The 21,514-nt window shown below is 42.9% G+C and overlaps 1 protein-coding gene and 1 long non-coding RNA gene across 7 annotated transcripts; one reads left to right on the top strand and one right to left on the bottom strand.

Annotated features, from left to right (window-relative positions):
- Positions 1-537: 537 nt before the first annotated feature.
- On the bottom strand, positions 538-4,586 carry LOC111242876 (mitochondrial amidoxime reducing component 2-like). Of its 5 annotated transcripts, none has more exons than XM_086990342.1 (9): positions 4,387-4,586; positions 4,016-4,171; positions 3,803-3,943; positions 3,329-3,432; positions 2,705-2,837; positions 2,088-2,164; positions 1,711-1,846; positions 1,124-1,407; positions 538-942 (listed from the first exon to the last, which is right to left on the bottom strand). In XM_086990342.1, exons 3-9 carry the CDS (start codon positions 3,935-3,937, stop codon positions 798-800), a joined length of 1,014 nt encoding a protein of 337 aa, XP_086846468.1. In that variant the 5' UTR covers positions 3,938-3,943; positions 4,016-4,171; positions 4,387-4,586; the 3' UTR covers positions 538-797. The 5 variants fall into 5 exon arrangements, with proteins under 5 accessions (XP_086846468.1, XP_086846472.1, XP_022643528.1 ...); XM_086990346.1 differs by having other exon boundaries at positions 4,016-4,154; XM_022787793.2 differs by lacking the exon at positions 4,016-4,171 and having other exon boundaries at positions 4,387-4,584.
- Positions 4,587-4,796: 210 nt separating this feature from the next.
- LOC147758555 (uncharacterized) lies at positions 4,797-21,514 on the top strand. Of its 2 annotated transcripts, XR_015328590.1 has the most exons (5): positions 4,797-4,991; positions 14,328-15,004; positions 15,516-16,401; positions 18,800-20,540; positions 20,822-21,514. It is a non-coding gene; the product is annotated as an uncharacterized LOC147758555 (long non-coding RNA). The 2 variants fall into 2 exon arrangements; XR_015328591.1 differs by lacking the exons at positions 4,797-4,991; positions 14,328-15,004; positions 15,516-16,401 and adding an exon at positions 17,162-18,394 and having other exon boundaries at positions 18,774-20,523.

Genomic DNA, 21,514 nt, shown 5'->3' with positions numbered 1-21,514 from the left:
TTGAGATATCGCGACGGTACGTCAGCGGTACGGGTTCATTCGCAAGTGGAACAGACACGCAGATAATGGCACATAACAGTAAATGTTTAGCGTTACAGCCTAAATGAGGTTTACGATTAGGGAGACAATCTGCCTCGAATTTTTAGAGTATGAAGATCATTCGTTACTATCTGTGCCAACCCTATGACTCGACGCATCTATCGTAGGTACTTTTACTTGAATAATTTTTTCTATACCTAAAGTGTAGAAAGGCACCAGGTAGAAATAGCATAGAGAACGATCGGCCACAAAACCGCCAACGCGGCTTTAACTTTAATTCTAATTAAAAAAAAACATATCATGCGTGTACTAAACATTTTAGTTCATTCATCAAAGGCCAAGTGCATAACAGGATTATCCAGTACCAGGTAAATTATAATTGTCCCTACAGGCCTAGTTAGCTTGTCTCCTTTTGGGCCGCTCTATGATTTGAAGAAGAGAATGAAACCTTCTCTGCATGAGCTGTTCGTTCATAGCTAATGAAAAAATGCATAGCGGTTAAGTTTGGCGAATCCGATTTTATTCAAAGATAACAGTCGTGTTTTAGTGTTAGCAAATCGCTTCTGCATTGTTTAGAGTCTAAGGACGGACCATAAAAAATGCCCCCTTGAGCGCTTTAGGCGATAGACTCCAGCTTGATAACACGCGAACATGGTCCACTTGCATAAAGCTACCTTGGAAGAGGCTTGTCCGTTCTAACAGGCGGTGACCGCCAATGTTGTCGGTGGCAGCCAGATGACTTTATGTATTACGAAAATTTACAGCATCTCCCTTGGAGCCCGAATGGCTTCAATCGATTGGCCGACATAGATCTTGCCGGGCCGCCTAATCACATGGTTGGCTGAGAAAAGCGGCTGCCGACGATACTTTGCTATGCCTTCTTCACTGCGGTCGATCCGGTATCTAACAAAAATATTCGCGCAATTCGTACCTTGTAGCCTAATTGTGTTCTTTACACAGGCATCAATCACGTTAGAGAGCATTATTTGAATTCGTTTTTGAATGTGTATATTTTTTATTGTATATTTTTACTCATTTATAGCTTATATCTCTCACAAATCTTTGCTAGAATCGTTTTACGTACTTTCTGAGTGTGGTCAGCGGCTCCTTGTCGGTTTTTACTCCCGTATCAGGATTTATTGTGATAAGTACACAGCGTACACATCGCTGTAAGAACTCAGTTTCAAGATCTCCAATTTTCATAATAGCCCAATAGTCCTCCTCGAAGGGCATGTTGACATCGAGCAAAATGCTAGGTCGGAAGTTTCGGTACGAAACGTCAGTCGACGGATCGCAAATCAGCTCGTTCAGGTTCTCGACAGATTTTTCTGAAAGAATATTGAGCTCTGCCAAATCGTAAAACCGATCCTGCGAATACAAGCAGAAGGAAACAATTAAATACAATGCAAGAGTTGAATGTAGGCTTACTCGAAGTCTGCGGCATTGTACATAATGTCTGTGATCTATAATAGGTGAATGATTCGGTACTTTCAGCACCGCTACATTCTGGCTCAGTCCGTTTTGATCTATCTCCTCGCGTATAGTAAAGGGATCCTATACGCTCAAAAGTGACACAAACATTGTTTCATACACTGCATGCTTAAGTATTTTGATCTTGCGAAATCTCCTTCACTTGGCGATGTTAATACGGAAGCGTCGATTTGAACTTACGGGTATTTCTTTACGGCGCTTCACAGTTTGCCTGAGGAATCGCACGAACTTGAAATCCTTGCCGAGATATTTACTGAACCACGCTGATGCTTCTGCGATTGGCAGACACTTGTAAGCATGCTCCGGTTTTCTTATGCTGGGAAAGCAGTATTTCACTACGTTTTATATTATGGTTCCTTTTCGTTACCGTGCACCATGTTGGTGGCTCAATTGAGAATAAGTGAAGGCTTGAAATTCATTCATCAAATAGGGTGTTCAGTGAACTTATTTGTAAACGAAAAAAAAAAGTCGCTTAAATGATAGAAATCCTGAAAACAACTATGTGGTCAGCAATACAGCCAGCAGAAGGTTTGTATGGGCAAGTTCATTGATCTCACAAAATGTCGAGTTGGTCGGGCGAATTCCAGTCAACGGTAACTGGCTCCAGCGAAAGCACGAGTGTTCCGGTGGGCACCTGCATTACGTATCAGACTTTTGAATATTAACTTACGTACAAGAAAGTCTTTAACTTCACATATCAAAATACGTAATACTGGCAAGTGTGGAAGCATTTAACAGTAATCGTAAAGCTCAACATGAACATGTCTACATTTTGTGACGCCCGCTATTCGAGTTTACATTTTAATGTCGTACATTAAATTTTTGCAGCTCAAGTGATGGTGGTTGCGGCAAAAACGGCCTTACGTAGATCAAAAACGTGAAACTTTATAGTAGAACATCATAATTCTAGCTAGATTCTTCAGCCAATCACGTTACGGACGCTCTTTTACGGCAAGTTTTAGACATCTAGAACCCTTAGCTATAAAAGACTGCGTATTCCCACCAAATTGTTAATGTATTAATTATTTTTTAGATATTACAGATACAGCGTTTGAAGGGAAACGCTATACGTTATCCTGCTGTGAACATAAAGTTGCTATCTATTTACTTTCTCATTAATTTTTACTAATCTAGTTGATTTGCTCGTTCGTTCGTGTATTTGTGTTTGCCTCACCATAGGATCTTTAGACGTAATCTCAAGGCACTTGGCTTCCTCATTATAATTCACATGTAGAAGAAGTAGTCTGGGCTCTTCGCGCGCCGAGACGGACTTGTTTCCATCCATCGGGTTGATCAACATAAATTCCCTATAGCCCCATTAAGTATGGTACTCGATTTATGTTTTTGAATATGTCAATTTAGTGAACTAGTATTGCAGTACCTAGAAGGACCTTTAGTAGGCCGACCTTTCTTTGTATGTTATATAACGTAGAGTCTTCAAAATGCTAGATTTCCAATCCGATTCCCAAAGCGAAAACGCTTAACCTTTAAAAAAGAAATACATGGAATACTAAAAAAGGTAATTTTATTCCAAATATAACAGACCGAAGTAGTCTCTTATTGCTAGTTCCAATGGGAGGTAGGAGTACACGTCATGGATTCGTGTAGTCTGTGCGAACATTTTATTAATCTAGGAGAATTTAGCGCATGCTCGGTACCGCCCGTATGTGTAAACTTTTCAAAGATAACTGGGAAACTTTTCGGGCCGAAGCACTCTACAGACACCTGTGCTAACGGCGGTTGACGCCAGATAAATCTAATACAACGTCTTAAATAACTAAAACAATACAAATATTACCTGTCTCGAAGGTCTTTATAAGTCATGCCGTGGACTGTTACATAGGCTCGGGTCAACTCTATTGGTGGCAGAGATTTTATCGGGTAAATAAAAAGTCTTTTTACCTGCGAAAAACGTAGAAGATCACGACAGTAAACAACTTCCGCTATCTAGGAATAGCTAAAGATTTTAAAAACTCTATAAAAGCAAGTCGATGTTAACGAGTTGCGTACGACTGCTACAGAGCTATCTGGTATAATTTAGTGGACAAAAATTGCAAAAGTGTATAGCGGGTTTCTCTAGATTTCGCAGTGTATGTTTCCGTTAGTTACCTATAGAACGAACCCCTACCAAATAAGTTCTAATCTTGAAACAATATATATGAAGCTTTCACAGCGAAGGGAGACCCCTCTTTTAACCTATTTAAAGACGAGGCAGGTATTTGTGAAAGCTTGCTAGAGTACTTAGAAGTATTTTGCTAATGCCGAAACTAACCGTCCCTAATTTCTTGAATTTGGCACGGTTAACGACATGTTGATAGACCGCGTACGAGGCAGCGACTGTTGCGACAGTTCCAAGTCCAATCACCACGGCCGAGGACGGTATCGAGGCACTCAGCTTTGGGACCATCTTTCTCTGCATCAACACGCGACAAGTTTCGAGCAGTAAGTTGTAGTGAGTAAACGCAGAGCTATTAAATACACTTACCCGTATTTTTTAGTGTTCCACATTAGCACTCCTCTCACTTCAAAGAAGTACATATTAATCCGTCTACACGAAGCCAAATACAAAACAGCAGCGAAAGTCATCGAACTGTCCCACCATTGAACCACATCTGAGTTCGATGCTAATCAAGAAAAAAAACTGTAAATTTTAGCAAAAAAACAACCAAATTTAGCTATGTATAAACGTGCACGAAAGCGTTCGAGTGGACTTCCTGTAGACTCGTTCCGATTTGTACGTATATCGAAATTAGAAGTACCAAATTAATAAAAATTAGATAAAGCACGGGGATTGAAAGAGGGCTATTATTTGAATGACGTGCACCCTTCACCAACAGCAAACCCGACCGAGCTTACAGGCTGTAATCGGCGTCCTCGCTATCGCCCACGTCGCGATTCGTGTGTGCAATACGTAACAAAACGGATTTACGTTGCGTCTCTTCACAGCTCCGCTGCCAGCCTAAACGAGATATGGAAAGGATGCTATACGAAACTTTCCCTGTTAACATGTGAGTCTATAGATGGTAGCCTCCGAACAGCTCCGTAATCAGCGGACACACGGACGAACTGGACTAGTTGTGTGAACTAACACAGGCCCTGAAAATAGGCAATGCTGCCCTTTCGTGCCGAGACGCAGATACCGTATGAAAGCGTAGATTGTTTATGTGCTTGAAAAATATAGAAAGCTCTCTTATCGTGAATGCGCGCCTTCGTAATTAACCCCACTATGACCGATTTACAATACCTGCAATAACTTGAAACACTTTTACAGGGCTAAAGGGATTTAATAGAAACCTACTCTAGATTAGGTGCTACACTATTATGTACAGTGCACGATAATTTGGTATCGGTGAAGACCGGTGGGGTGAACGCATTTGATTAATCTCTCCACGATTTTACGCAACGTACGCGTCTTCTTCTCGTGCAAGAATGGATTGCCCGGCATGAATCTTCACATTCAGGTAACTCAATAGCCCGGATCAGAAACGACTGACCTGTTAAGTGTTTTTCAACGCGTTGCTGCCAGGTTCATAGGGACGCCGATAGTATCACGCTGTTAACTAAAGGACAATCTCAGGATGACTAGTTTTAGTATCTTTTGTCTGCTTATGCAAACAACAGTTACTGCAATGAAGATCTCGAATCGGTCCTATATCAGTTCCAATGTAATCACTATAGATAGGCTGACATTTAGCTTCGCGGAATAATTAACATTCTGGGGGCTCACCTAAGGTAACTATCTCACTTCATGTCAATAGGTTGACAAACGTACAAGGATATTTTGCTTTATTTTATACATAAACTTGAGAAAAGTAAATGCATTCTGTAATAGGAATAATAAAAAAAAGATATTTATTGAATTGCGACTAACTGGGAAATGCCCACAAAGAACACTGGCTGATTCGTATCTCATGGCAACACACAAACCATTTTCTTTCATTCGAAAAGCAGCTACATGTTAATTAGCGTATAATAAATGGCAAGAATGTATATAAAGACAGAAAAAAAAAAACAGCATTTGATGATTGACCAAGAACAAGCGAGCTGATTATTTCAAAACACGAAACGTTTCGTTGCATCAATAACAACGTTTTTAAATGCAGAGATTTCTATCGTTCTCGAAATTACTTAATCTATAATATCGCATCATAAGAACTTTTTTGGTCACCTAAGGGACGTCTATTTAGACGGGCAGTTCACCTTATTATACCTGGTGTGTACGATAGGACGCTGGGCTGGGTAATATATCGAGAATGTTTCATTTGGGTAATTCAATCGGGTGGGACCTTCGTCTTCAAATGAGAGTGTCCATTAAGGTTTACCGAACTCCCATACGGTATTTTCCATACTTTATAGGTACAGCGTTCTTCAAGCCACCACAAAATATTTACGTTAACGTAGGCAATAGATGTATAGTTAGTCGAACACTCAGTCCCGAACGCCGAATATAACATGTCTGTAAATCCTGTAAATCTTTTTGACCGTTTTACGTTAGAATCAATGAAAATATGAAACATATTAGAATTTTTCTATTATTTCTAACGACTGCCTACACTAATAACCGCATTCATAGTATAATAGGCCCGAAAGAAAAACCATTGCTGGCAATCAACTATTACATAGCCGCAAGAGATGTTCTATCACCTGCATCGTATATTTGGCCTCCGGCGCACGGGAAAATTTAAACTAATAATTTATTCCGATCAAGAACATCAGAGTGAAGTCATCTATTTGTCTAGTGGTCACTCAGATGAGTGACGCTATGAATCTAAAGCAACAAATACCACTGTATCATGTATTCAACTATTTGTTATAGCTTCTCCAACTCACATATTGTGGATGAAGTTCTCTCGGATGAATTCGAAGCGAGCTGTGTTGTTACGAACGCCGCTCAGCCAAAAAAAGAAGGCCTCAGCTGGCGGACAGTTTGAAGAGGAGAGAGCAAAATTGGGTCCAAGTTGTTGTCTTCCTGCCCAGCCGCCCATTCCATCTTAGTTCTCTAGTTGTTGTTGCCAGTCGTTCTAGCGCGGCCACCCCGCCTCCGTCGGCCTCTCGCTACACAACAGTGCCCAATTCGTAACGGATGTATCAAATGCTAAAGAAAGCACGAACGGCCTATGCATGTTTGTGCTTATGCATGTACAGACAGACCGACTGGTGAAAGGTGTACAGAAAAGGCATGGATATGAGCTAGGTACATCTGTGGGCACTTTGTGAAATGCGAGAGATGCGTGTGCTTCGCGCATTTACTGCGATGACCGATGCGTTCGGTGTTTAAAGTGCAAAGAAAGAAGAAGAAACTGTTGAAACAGTTGTTTGCCCCTTATGTAAAGCACATATTTACATAGAGACGATACAATTCATATATATATATATATATAGAGGCATTGTAGACTCGAACAAAGAAAACATTATAAATAGTAAATGTTTTCTAGATGGTTTAGTCTGTTCACTCGTTTCTACGTTGTTGTTAAGCTAGTTTATAGCTAGATTGTTTTCCTGCTAAGCCATTGAGTTTTATCAATATAAACGTTTGTTGCACGCTGGCCACTCATCGAGCAGAGCGAGAGGTTATTAAAGACAAAATTACAAAACCCGGCTCGACGCTTTAACATTAACCCAGAACGTTGCGGTACTATCCATACCGTACAAAGCTACCCGCCATTACGTCAGACACTAATTACTTATTTACCTAATCGACAATACCTCCACAACGCTTCGGCGCCCCGATTCAATTGCGGTCATTTAAAGATATCACGTCTGAGTGAAGTTGAGATAGCATTAAAGATCGTCTCCCGTCAAACCTAAATGGCGCTCAAGCTTACGTTATGATTATGGTGGTAATTGATTTTCTGCGCAAGTGTTAAGTGGTTTGCCACAATGGAGAACGATTCACTCGACGCTATATAGACAGCAGGATAAGGGACAGGCGGACAGCGACGGCGACAAGCGGGACGAACCAAGATTTAAATCAAGTTGTCGTTGACGTTTACGTAGCGGTTGATTCAGCAGGCCGACAGGCATCATTAGATGAGACAGCTGCTTTAGGCACACACCTTCTCTCTGTTTCTCTCTAAACGACAAAGTAACTCTTTAACTCCCAGGAGGTGACGTCGAGGATCGTTAGCGTGGTCCGAGCCGTATGATACCTCGGAAACGCTATACAAATGCAGATCACCCAAGCGGAACGCCAAAGAGAAATACGGGTAAAAGAAACGTGTCGGAAGAGTAAACGCCGAGGACCTCGAGCGTCGCCGCCATTACCACGACGACGACGACGATGACGATGTGAAGTTAAAAATTGAATGAATAAATGTAACAGGCCAGTTCTCAAGAGGAAAATCCTTTGAGAACCGAAAAAGAGACCACGTTAGATTAAACAACTTGTTCTTGCATTTACAGGCTTATTAATACCTGCATACTATTATAGTGTATAAACACCAAATAATTATCCGTCTACATATAACTGTAGCTTTGTGACGGTTGTTTCTAATCAATGGCTCGGATTCAACTTGATATTGGGAATGAACTTCATTGGGAATTAATTGAAAGATGCAAAGCATTTAGACGGGTAATAAATGGGGAAAGTTTTTAACGAATCAAACTGATCCTTAAATCTATATTTACTGTTAAAGTTGCTTTTATTCGTACCTATCTTGTATGTTTTTTACTCATAACAATATCTCTCTAAATGGTTATTTTTATATTATATATATATATATATATATATACTATGCTAGACTCACTTATTATAATGTACATATAATCCAAACCTAACGATTGATTATTTAAGCATATCGCTGACAGAGGCTTCGTATCGCCGAGATTGTTCTCGACAATGCAATACTTGTTAGAAAAAAACTGGTCGTCTTCCATGTTATTGTCAGTTTTATGAACCCCTAAAATCTGTGAGCGTGATGTATTTTACGGAACGTAGCATGCGATGGCTTGAATCGTTTAACGACTCACGACGTTCGAAGCCTCTAGCCGCATTAAGAATCAAGTATTGTAGTCTACATATATAGACGCGTTCAATATTCAATCTTCAGTAAAGTAAAATGTTCCCATAACTAGGTTTCGGACTTAGGCAAGGCGTCCAATCTCTCAATCCTTTAAGTTGATTTCCTATTCAATCTTGTCAGTTCTTATGGTAGTTATTACAGGGAACATTAGAGGACACGAACTCATTCTGTCCTAATTTCTTTTCTATTTCTTACTCCTATCCTTGACTCTGCGACCACTCAAATCTGTCGAGTGGATGCTGTCAGATGGCACGCGCCTCGCACGCGACGGGCCTTGCTCACGTGCAATACCAAAGGAGAAAGAACGACTCATGAGACGCGCCGGATTGTAGAAGCGCCGGCTTGAACAACGTGCGAGATGACATCCTAATTTACAAGTGCACGATACAATTACAGAGGTGTGCTTAATATGCCGCCATAACGCTATAAGTAGACAGACGGTTCTGGAAGGTAAACCCTCGCTTTAGTAGTAGGCGTTTGTGGTCAGAAGTAAATTTATTCAATGCTTATCACTTTGCAAAGTTCACTTTATGGGCTTTTAATGAGTTTCCGATTGCCAGTTAACACAGTAATCGTAAAGAAATAGAGATTTTAAATTTACTAGAAAGCACCTTCTTCTGCAATAATAGAAAAGGAGAAATGGATATATGCCAACCGCGTGAATAGCACGAGGCCAACTAACGTAATTTTTTTTGTATCGGGTAACGTCTATTGTTCACATAACGTTATCTATTAAAAGCCATCTTTATTCTGCTATTCCACCACCTTGGGCAGGTCGACAGGGTGCTACTGCACAAAAATGGCGCAGCGGGTGCTTTCAACACAGACAAGAATAACGCACCGTGAAATAATGGGCGATCTTTAATTATCGCAGCGAATCACACGATGCGAGACATCAAATGATAGAACTTGCGCTCCGGGGGACGGTTGCCCGCTGCTGGTCACACGTCGCCTGAGCCAAGCAGGAACTGTGTCTCACTTTCTTTTAGACAGTAAGAAACACGTTTTCTCAATACACATCAGTTCATATAATATCAATTACTAGTCATAGGCTCCGTGGGGCCTTCTGAACCACGTCGAAGAGGCTAGATGCTGTCAACCTTTACTATACCCTATACCAGGCCTAATTACAGTTACGCAACTAGACTATAGAGACGCACGAAATTATTTTATTGATAACGTACTAATGTTACGAGTGTCGAAAAGTAGCATTAAATAATAGAAAAAAATAACAAAAGCAAAGGTAAAAAAAGGCCAACTGATTTTCTAAATTCGATCGGAAGTAGTAGTAGTAGTAAGAAAGAAGGTACAGCCTTCTTGTAAACACCGTTAGGCACATGAGAGCTGATCACGCAAACTTGAGTACGCTGCTTAACGCGCGTCACATCATTCATATTTGGAACCTAACTTTAACCGGTCAATATCGGACTCACTTATTGATCATATTTATAGGCTCTATAAGGCAAACCAATGACCAAATAAAGCAATATCCTTTAGCTTTACTTCGCTAATTACAAAATCAATGTTTCCGAGCATGCACTACGTTTCTTCAATTATAACAAAGATATTGAAACGACCTTTAGACAGTGACTGTACACTCAGATATCAAGGACCGTGTATAGTTGTCCTAATGTCAACTTAGATGTCAATTATGGGCTGATTTTTCGTTGAAACTATTTACCAGTTTCATTCGAATCCTCTACGGAAGCGACATGCCTTCTATCACATGCCTGGTCGGCTCGAAAAGGAAACATTATCTCTAATGTTAATATACCTATACGTCTCTACGTACATAAAACCACCGACAACAGTATCGGGCCTTATTCAGATTTTTGAAAAGCCAATGAATATTTAGCAGCCTGATATTAATTTCCTGACATTGTAAAGTTTATCTATATTCTAGCTCCAAAACACGATAAATAACCTATCTGAATTTCTGAACCCACGGCTCCATGCATGCTGAGTGGATATTTTCATTTACAGAGAGCGTGTTGTATGCCGCTATCAAACCATTACTTAACTGCGTCCCCATTCGTCTTGGCCAAAGAAAAGATGCCTTCAGAGTGCTACTTAGAGGTCTTAGTAAATCGGTTGATTACTCCGTTCCATTACCTTTCAGCCGGAAGCTCTATACAGCATCACCAACCGTTTGGACACAACTTCACTTATGGCCCTTCCCTAAACATTAAGGCCGTGTGAAGGCAGTTTCCAGCAAATATAATAAAAAACCAATACAACTACTTTCTTCAGTTGCTCCGTCATTAACTCATCGCGTACTTTTTGGCGAGTTTTTTTTCTACCCGACTGCAATAATCATATCACGCGTTTGTCTTTTATAAACATGGGTCCACTGGCAATAGTTTCAACTTTTTTCAAGGTAATTCCAATCAATAACAATCGTACCTTTTCTTAAATAAGTTAAGACGAATGCTCACCGTGAATTAATCTATACTAGTTAGATGCCTTGTGTGTCCCCACTCCCGTATCATTCCCCTTAACTTGGAAGGCGACGTATTTCCTCCTTGCAGCAGCCACGTTCAGATCACTGTAAAGAATAACAGATCTTTATGTTATTTTGCTGTAATCAAGTTGCAAATACAATCATTACCGGATAGTCTATACGTCTATTAGGTGATACCTGAGCCCTCGGACGTTTCGAGAGAGCGGCCGAGTACCGCCTAAATGTCCAGCTGAAGGAAAACAATGATAATAGTCTAGCGAGCGCAGTATAATACGACTAGAAATCTGGGAGCGCGCGCTGCAACAGCGGCACGCCGCAGCAGATTGGGAAACTCCGTTGCCCGTGACGTAGCATTTCCAAAACCCTGTCGGAACTTAGATGTAAGGGGGGCCGAGGAGTAATGCAGGAAAGGACGGCCGGGGCTCTGGCACTGGCGGAAATTGGCGTGTGGCGCTCACTTCCGCTTTGCAATCAATCGGCCCTTGTTCATCGAAAGCGCACGCTCTGTAAGTACATACATAGTCTATTGGTCAGACACAGGCGACTCTGACCGTAATAGCAGTACTAGCCCGTCGCTGAATTCATATAGGGTAGACTGTCTGGCCGGAGTCCACTACCGTCGCCACACAATATAGAAACCAACACAGTAATAGCCTGTGCGCGAATGTGTGTTCTTCCCCCAAGCAACCCGTACTTATTGAGAGAAGAGCACTCTTAGGACTAAGAGGCGAGGACGTCGAAACTGGGCAGACTTCGACGGGTTGGTTGTACCAACAGCAAGCGATTTGGACAATTTAGCTTGCCCCTCAGAGCGCTTTCCCGCCAGTTCTCCTTATGAAGCAAGTAGAGCCCGCTCTCCTATTGGTTCTTCCGGTACGAGTAGTACTCGCGTGTCGGTGTTGATCGCACTCGTAGTATTCCGACCTAACCGTTCCTTACAGCGAACGCACAGCGGTGATGCACAGATACACAGTGCACTGCTTCAGACAACGGCAAAGTAAACTATGTTGCTCCGCTGCAGCGATTTCTGCCTGCCTGTGTTTTCTATATGCGGGCGAAATGAAATGGGGTGAGGGGTTAGGGATATTTGACTACCTTACAGAGTTGTGTGTGCTGCTACAGTTACACAAATAACAGAGTAAACAGCGACGAAATAGTGTAGGACGAGAATCGGGAAAACAAGGGCCCACGTTCATCAGACACGGAACTGTTAAAGGGGATATGACGAATTGTTGGACACTCTTAATGACATGATCATGCTTATGGTCACTTATATTCTACTCGTACAAATATCCGTTATCGCAGGAAACACAAAAAGAGAGTACGCGAACAAACTGCGAGTAATTTGACATGATCATATATATGAAAGATCTAACCCGCACGGCGCCCACTGTGTTCGTCCCGCTTGTCTCACTGCCTACGATAATCTCTCTCTCTTTTTCTCGTTCAATTTGCGGGCATACGTTGCCAAAAATTATCCAAGGCCAAACTTGGCCTAAGTATGTTCTACTGCTGCCGAACGACAAGCTACTTGATTTCAGTTTGTGCCAAAATTCGGATTTTTTCGGATGATAGAGTCAAAAAGTGTCATTTTAAAATGGATCCTGTTAATAGCCATAGTTAAGTGATCTCAAGCATGCGGTCGCTTTGAAAATTGGCTGGTCTGACAACTACGCTTCTAGACCGCAGGGAGGGAAAACCGCTCAAACGCAGATGGCTGAAGCAGTCAGGCGAGCGGATCTTCATTCGCAGCCGTGCGTGCACCCCCCCAAGAAATATCGTTTCCAGAAGTTTTCAAATAAGCGCGTCATTGCACCGGGTATCCACATCTCGCCTCTCGTTTTCTCCCGCGGTCGATTTCGCCTCGTGCAGCGCTCTGCTTTTCAGGTACCTATCTATGCGTATGGCCCAATAAACCCAGCGGGATCATTTAGGAAGTAAAAGGGAGCGGTATGTATGAGTGTCGTTACTTGAAGAAAATAATCATAATGAATGTGCTACCACTGGCTTTCCACCAGTCAGGAAGCTGTTGGCCCAGAAGCAGACTGGGCGACGGCTTGGGGTCCGTCCACCGTTCCGCTGAACGAATTCGGTGCTACTCGCGCCGCGGCAGTTCATGGTGTGGTCAGCAAGGTTTGTGTGTGTTTAAATATGTGTCTATTGGTCAAGCGTTGCCTCCATCCCCCCCCCCCCCCTCTCTGCTGCTACGACTAAGACCGCCGCTGCAGCGGGTGCTGGTGGTATCCACAGACACACGCACACACACACACACGCTCTGAGAGAAACACACAAACATTTGCAGTCAAAGCGGGCAGAACGGGGGCGAACTTCAAAATGAAATCCATTCATTTTCGGCCGTGGTGGATTTTCTCGATCGTAAGGTAGGAAACCATGGACCCCCGAAGTAGTCAGCGCTTAGTTTCATTCCGGACCGGCTTTCGCCCAGCTAATGGCTGACCAGTTAACCAGTCAAGCACCTAGACGACACCTTCTTAATAGGCAACCTTGGTGCCTAACTAACCGCCAAATCTCTTGCGAGTCGAAAGCATAAGAGTTTCCAAAAGCGATGGAAAGAAGTTTCTTAAATTGTCAAAAGCTTACTCGCCAGAGTCCAACAAAATCGGGGCAAAAACCGTATGGCCGAACACGACAAGCGGTATGGATTTACTGATAGATCTTGCGAAACTTGAGCCCTATATATATGCTCACGACGGCTTTTTTGGCCAGAAATTTAGCAGTCCAAGCGGCCGTAACAATCTCTGGCTTATAAATTGCCGTACATTTATGAGGTAGGAAATGCTGAATCCGTGGCAATGGCCGTTGCAGATGTCCCCAAACATCGCATAATGAGAACGTTTCCGTTGTCAATATGAGGTTGCCTTTGTAAAGGTGAATAGTTATCAATAAAACAAATCGCTTTAAGTTAGTTTCTTGTAGCTGGCAGTGACCGCGTTTCGGCTTCTCGATATTACACATTCGATGGGCAGTGCTTACATGCTTGTAGGTATATAGTACAACAAACAAACTTCTTACGTTATGAAATTACTTTCAAGATAAATATGGGAGTTACGTAGCGAAGCACAACGCCCTTTTACCTTTATGTGTGCCTTTTCTTGACGTTTACTTTATCAATAAATACGTTTCTATAATCTTTTTGTTCTGCTTACTTCGTAGACGATAAGGTGCATTTTCGACATACAATGATTTTATTCGGTGTTACCTAACCTGTTTATGTTTTTTTATTTGAATTCATTGTAACAGTGTGTCTAGCAGGTTAAGGCATACTTCCTAAATGGCCACTTTTGTAATTGCAGATGCCGCTGGAACCTTTCTTCGATATGTCAAATCAAACAATCCAGTTTCTTTAAACAACCTGAAACGCTTACCGAAAATGTAGTGGATTCTCTGGTATATAAAAACCAATATAAAACTTGTCAGTTTTACTGAAGTCAATATGTTCATATTTTCTTGCCACTTCTGCCACGAATTTCAACTAGATAATGAGGTCCTCCTTCATCATCGCGGCATATGTACCTCATTTCCGTATATCAAATTTCATCTTTTCTATGTATCTACTTTCTTAATTCCTCACCTTTTTACACGTTCGAAAAAAATGAAACAGCAACAGAAGCGGCAACGGCTGATGATGTTTGAGGCGATCGTCAGCAATTGCTTCTACGAAAGGAGAGAGTTAGCGCAATGAATCAAACAGCACGCCAGTCAACACTCAGTCAGTCAGTCAATCAGTCAGTCATACAAAGATGATTTATTTCGGCTTTTAACACCTTCATCCGGCGGTAGTGAATCAAAGCTACCCCTTTCACCCTCATCATCTCCGCATTTTCGCCCGGTGCTCCGATGTACGCTGTTCGTCAGACGATTTGCACAGCGAGCCGCGCCGTCACTTGTTAACACCGCTGGCGTAGCCGCTACGGCTGGTCTTATGGGCTAGACTGCAAGCGCTTCTCTGCTACCTCGTACCTTAACTGGCGTAAGTGAAGTAACGAACGAGTGAGTGAGCGAGCGGACCAACGAACGTCGTTTTTCTGAGTACTTTTTGGGATTTGTGCTTCCCCTACTGTCGCCGGCTATCCCATTGGCCCCACCTGTTTCCTTTTCCTTCTTCGAGATTCTCATCCCATAGCTATGTTCACGCCGCTCTTCGCAGCCCCACAGAGTTCCGTCGCCCGTAGCTGCCCCGCCCGCTTTTGCCCAGTCGTCTTCTAACAGAGATCATCCTTCCATGCATCTTAAAAGCTTCAAGAAACTTGAGTTTCTCTATCCCCCTGTCTCTTGTCTTCGCCGCCCTCTTGCAATCTCCCCTTGCCCCCTGTTCCTGGCACCATCTTTTCATTGAAGGCCCATTCCAAAACGCGCCACCTCTTCATGCTCGCAGCTCTGTGCTGAGCTCCGTGTGTAAAGCGCAATCCGTTAAGCGTGACTACGAAATTTCAAAATAATTCTTTCCCCTTTTTTTTGTCTGCTCCCCTCGATGCCCGTAGCAGTCGCAGTTCACACTGGTACGTCTCCTCATTTCTTCTCAGGCCCCACCTCTTTGCAAACGTACTGAGCTTGCCGGCGCTTAGATCGTCGTCATCGTTGGGTACCTGTCTGCTCTAGTCAAGAGGTTTTCTTGAATCCCTGCCCAGGCACGAGATTTGGGCTAAAGGGAGCTGCTTACGAGAGCGCGAAGTGCAGTGAGGGAAACGGCGTCGGGCTCGATGAGCGAGTCGCCGCTCGCTATCCGCCCATCCAGCCGAAAAAAAGGGGAAAAAGGGGCTGAAAATGTGCTATGTGTCAGTGTGTGCGTGTGCGCCTGTGCATGTAGGTGCCGATGGCCAAGCTCGTGTAAGCGACGCTGGCTGTTGGCTCTGTTGACTGCCGACTGCTGGCATCGTGAAATGACTTTTTTGATGAGACACCTAGCCGCCACTCGCCAGTCTCTGGCTGTCTTCCCGGTCTTCCGTCCGTTGCCGCCTGTGGAGGTACTCGCCGTGTGCGGTACCCCTGGGATATAATGGTACGAACGGCAGTCACAGCTGGCCAGAGCAGGGAGCCGCTAGCACCTGCTAAAGAAATGTAGAGGTGCAAGGAACGGGAGGACGGTGTCGTCTGCGTGAAGAACTGAATCCGCATCGAAGAAATTCGCTCCTGGCCGCCGCTCGCCACCTCTAGGGAGGGATTTAAAAATCATTTACGCACCGCTCCGCCTCGCCGCCGCGTGGTGTTAGTACTTCAGCGGCGGGTCCTTTTGTAAGTGTCATATTCACACAAGCAAACGGAAACATTGCCTAGCTGTAGTGCTTCAATGGCGACCAGTAACGGAGCAAGCCAAGACATGGCTCCCGACTCATTCCCCTGACTCTGGCATGAGAACGCAGAATGATGGTAAGTGACCACAGTTTTTAATGTTCAAGTACCACAAAGTGAAAATGATATTACAGCCCGTAACCTGAGGAGGCCGGTTATCGAGATGAGGTTATGATGATGAGGACAATAAGCCCGAACCACGCATATACATTCGAATTGCCCCAAGACCTTTCTACTGAGGATGCTGGTGTCACAAACACTCGAATATAACCAGCTGCATGTTTCTGGTGCATCTGCAATAGTCTAAACTGTACAAGGTTTTTAGGGATAAGTTTTGTATGCCCTTCGAGTGTTTCGTTCAGTGCTAATTGAGAGGAAGACATTACTAGAAAATGAAAATTTCTAGAAATTTTTATAAATTTTAACATAGTTTTTTTATATCATCAACCACGAAACAATCTGGGTGCATCTAGATCAAAGTATTTGTAGGTTGTTTCGAAAAGAACAAATAGAAGATATAATTAATTCGAAAGCCATAGTATCGAAGCAAAACTTGTTCTGATGCCATGGCTTGGCTCAATCAAGGGACCTAAGGATCTAACTTCGATAAGTACTAGCCCTCTCCAAACATAAGTATCAGCAACGATGACTTCACCATGCTATATGTTCACCAGTGATTGAAAAGATCGAGCACTTGACAAAGAGCTTCAAAGAAAAAGTACATATTTCAATTAATTCGAGATAATCTCAGAAGTTCTGTAAGTAAACCCTGAAATATACATCGTATGCTTCACAGCCGGGCGTAGTTATAAAGTAAAAGAAAGGTAAACATTTGTCTATCATGAAATATTATTGCCTAGCATATGTTAACTTAGTAAAATCTAGGCACTACTCAAATTATTAGATTACGTCTTACGATTTTAAAGTGACAAACTTCTTTAAAATCAACAAACCTTCACGTAAATTCACGTTACGAAGTGATCCTTTTCACTTCCTAATAGTGAACCCAGGACAACGAATCCATAGCTTTTGGGTGTGAGTCTTTCACCTAGCTTGTCCGCTAGAGTCGTCAGTATGTAATGAGGAATTGTTGCTCCATCTTGTGAGACCATTGAAGACTCCTGCGGGTATGCGTTTATTACTCTAATTGGTAGCCTTTCTTATTCGACAATTTAGTTGGCGGGCTAATGCTAAAGGAAAGCGACTAGTTACAGTATGACACAAAATGGCAGCTTAGTCGAACGCTCACATAGATCTGAGTTTTGTCATTTATCTGCGTTGAAAACAGAAAATTTCTTTGAATTTTGGCAGAAGCGGGTCCAGATGACTTAGGTCTTCAGGGGAAAAACGGTACTAATCACCCAAAATCGTTATCCAACCTGTCGGCTTTGCCATCGTATATCTCCCGGTGATTGGACAATGCCTTTTTCCAATTTGTCAACAAAAATAACAACGACGGAATGATCAGAGAATAGGCCAAAATAGAACATATCGAAAAACGGCATCATCGATGAACAATGGCAATGTAGCTTGTTGTGGGTCGCCGCCATCGCCCCAGCTTCTATTACGGTTCTCCTGGAGGGTGCTGTTTGGGCGTGACCCTACTCTGATATATCAGTTGTTTAGAGCCATTGGCGTATTGCAAGTTGCAGAGAAATCACGTTCATGTGGCTTCCTCTGTTTGACGGTCAGATCGATGTGCCAGTGCCCTGTAGTTTTAGTAATGGCGATTGTGACGGGACAGAATAAAGCTGACGTTGTTATGGTCGTGCATAACACAAACAGCAGTCAGTTAACCTAGACAGTTTCTAATAGAAAACATCTATCAAATTATATTGTAGATCATTAGTGATTCTGACGGTGAAGACGAAGCGAAAATTTGCTGGCTAAGCAGCTGGGTCAATATTTGCCCAAGTTCTAGCTGAAAGCCAAAAGGAAAAAAAAAGTATGCCAAATATAGAAGACATCGTAACGCGCTTTGTTACGCAATCATTTTTGCGGAGCGCATCGTACGTTTCGAATGGATTTTGTGCCAGGCCGTTAGGAAATGCGTTGTTTCAGATGAAAATAGGTACGCAAATGATTACAGGCACTGATCCTTGAGCATAGGTATAAAGGTACGATTTTCTATTGTGTAATACTGCACGAAAACCATTCATCTAGCATTGGCTGATTCAGCGCAGCCTATTTGTGATGAACTTAACTTTGATTTTATGATTTTTCGATAGAATGGGTCACTTACTCACAGCTTGAATTGAAATGCAAGCAAAAATCAGCTAGTGAAATTGTGAATGAATACTGATCCGTTTGGAGCTATCAGTTCCAATTGGATTCGGTGCTTGCAAATGTAAATTTTCAGCCAACTTATCAAATTTTCGAGTAGGACACACCCTCGCTATGGCTCGATGCAATTTTGCCCGCCTTATACTTACAACCCCGATTTTCTCTAGGTAACAGGCGCAGTGCTCGATTTCAGCGATTTCAGGAACAAGGTGCGTGACAATCGCTGTGTGTCATAGTCCTGCTATCCGGTGAAATATTTACAGGGGGCCTGAAACAAACCTGCGAGAATAAGTTGAAAGCGAAGTCGGACCTGGATTCATTGCTCAAGTGAATAGAGTGATTTAGGGAGCTGCAGTGCAAAATCGTAGATTCGATCCATGGCGACTCAGACACATAGTGATCACAGTATAGACGGTGTTTCCGAGAGTGACATGTACTTCGAGGTAGAGGCAGATACCCAGTCGTGACAATCTTTATCTAAATGTGACGTTGGAAACGTTGATTTAGTTCGCTGTTGTCATAGGGAACTTGTCGCGTAATCAATAGGGTCGGAAAATCACAGATCCATACTTGTGCGAATGGCTTTACCTAATAAATCATATGTTTATATGATTTGTATTATCTTATACAAACGCCAAATGTTAGAAAACTCGATAGTTGCAAATCCCCGTCACCAAAAGAACAGCAACTGCTACATCTCTTTTTCATTCCTTCGAATAGTCTGTTAATGGCATCAATACATAGTCCCGAAATGAAGCTCTCTCTCTCTAATAAGACTCAATTAATTGATGAGATCTCTCGCTCTCCTATTTAAAACGTTTTATGTAGATTAACGATTATCGTCTTCGTCTATTGTTCCCATCGCGTAAATAGCTCCCTACATACCATGTTTATATTTTGGAGCCAGTGAAATCTTGTCAGAAAAACGTCCCTCAATCAGGTCTAATCTGTTCTATCTATTGGACTATATTCACGCTTTTGAGCTTAGCGTTGAAGAAAAGCAAACACAAATAATCTTTCTAGGACGTATTAGTTATAGCACAACTCAGGCCAGAGGGGTAGCTTGTGGAAAGAGCCATCTGCATATACTCATATGATGTTGGGCTAAGGGGAATGTGTGATGACGGGAGCCGATTGTCGGCTTGACGGCCATCGAACGCTTAATGCTTAATCGCCGTCACCGGTGCCCGCGCAGTTACCCCACACAAAACCAGTCAGTGACAAGTCTGTACTTACCGGACCAGGTCATATCAGGTTACAGATTATATTTAGTGTTTAGCGCGCAGCTTCCTCTTGCCAGCCGACGAGCCGCGTGCTGCTACTGACGCTCCGCAGCTCAGACCTGCGGGCGTCAACGGCTACTTATCGACACTGTTCCTCGTCAGCAGGGGGTTGCGGGTCGAAATGGGCCGGGTCGGGTCAGGCCAGGCAAGGCCAGGCCAGGCCGGGCCGGGCCGACCAGCAGCTCAGAGCTTTTGAGAGATAAAGGAAAAAGGTGGCAGAAGCACTGGATGACGAGGAGATACTACAGACGATGGACTACGAACGAATAAGCGGGCGACGACCGACACTGCGCCCCGATGCCTTGTCATGTCGTTATGTAATTATCATCAGCTGCAGATTAACATAATGTGTTTTCGATAAGCGGATTAGCAGCAAACGCCTTTGCCACACGAGCTAGTGTCGCTTCGGAGCTGTTGGAGCTACCATTGTTGGCAATTCTCAAGTGGTGTATAGACATCAAGGTAGCAGACTGCTGTGTTGGTACGTTTGCGACAACATGGTCATCCCCATCTCTTTGACCGCCGCCTGTCCTTTGTAAACCTCTTTTCATATGGGAACCTACTAACTTAGCAGTCGCCTAGGAGTGGGACTCGGAGCGATGATGAGAGGTTCGCGTGCGATGCGCAACAGAAGGTACGATGTGGTTGCAGGTAGGTACTGCTAAGCGTACATGTTTATGCATTTGTTTAGCGAATAGAAAGAGGCTAGTCATCGCCAGAGTTATACAAACGCTTCGTTTGTAACGTCTTCGTTTGTGAAATGTAAGCATCATAATCTGAAATATTCACTTCTGGAATTACCGGATTACGGCACCCAGACTACGATGGTGTTTTCAATCTATCTGTGCGGTACGGATTACGTAAGCACAGATTATCTAACAGAAATAACAATGGACAACTATTCATATAACCATTCCCTTTTTCTTTTCTAGATCAACGCCAACGTGCTCGTTAAACTGGAACAAGTTATAATTAATCGTTCAATGATACCGCGACGAAACCTTGTATCTATGAAGCCGATGTATCGAACGCGTCAACACACGTTCGCGCGCTCTTTAATTCCAATTATAATAATACAGATGAAGACTTTTTGTCAACTCATATAGTTCGACATTGATATAGATACAAGCGCATGCGGGGTGATAACAATATGTACATAGAGAACCTCACAATGGTCCATAATGCAGCTCTATATATAGCGCCCCCTTTAATAGGCCTCGTTCCATAGACGACTCGCCTCAACGTCTTCATTATGAAATAATAGCTTACTTCTGTCCCTGCACCATCTCTGAGTGGCAAATGCTTTGCATCATCGTAGCTACAAAGTAAAAACGTCTAGGTCAGAACTGGATGCGGGAGAAGACAAATGAGGAGTAAATTCGCATTAGGGATCGTAAATTAGATGCATTGCAGCATACGTATTTATAGAAGCTCTGAATTTTGCCGTATTCATAGAGACGTAGCGAAAGGCCACGCCGTGTTGAGCAAAAGCTTTATCTATTTCTTCAGGCCAGTCGATAAGACATGGATGTACCGAACTCTTATCAAATAAAAAACGCGTACGGATCAAAGATGCTCCTTTGTTATAGGACAGCCCAAGACAGAGTAGTGTTTTTCCGCGAAAG

Source organism: Varroa destructor, unplaced genomic scaffold, assembly GCF_002443255.2.
Source record: "Varroa destructor unplaced genomic scaffold, Vdes_3.0 BEIS01000001.1, whole genome shotgun sequence".
NCBI classification, from domain to species: Eukaryota; Metazoa; Arthropoda; class Arachnida; order Mesostigmata; family Varroidae; genus Varroa; species Varroa destructor.
Note: the sequence above shows the minus strand (reverse complement) of the source record. Positions and strands in the feature narration are given on the sequence as shown.

Bases quoted from the DNA above. Each gene is read 5' to 3' on its own strand.
- LOC111242876 (XM_086990342.1), bottom strand. From the start codon at position 3,937: ATGGTCCCAAAGCTGAGTGCCTCGATACCGTCCTCGGCCGTGGTGATT. The intron at 2,838-3,328 runs GTAATATTTGTA...ATGGGGCTATAG, and splicing joins TATAAAGACCTTCGAGACAG to GGAATTTATGTTGATCAACC. The intron at 2,165-2,704 runs GTGAGGCAAACA...TACGTAATGCAG, and splicing joins TTACGTCTAAAGATCCTATG to GTGCCCACCGGAACACTCGT.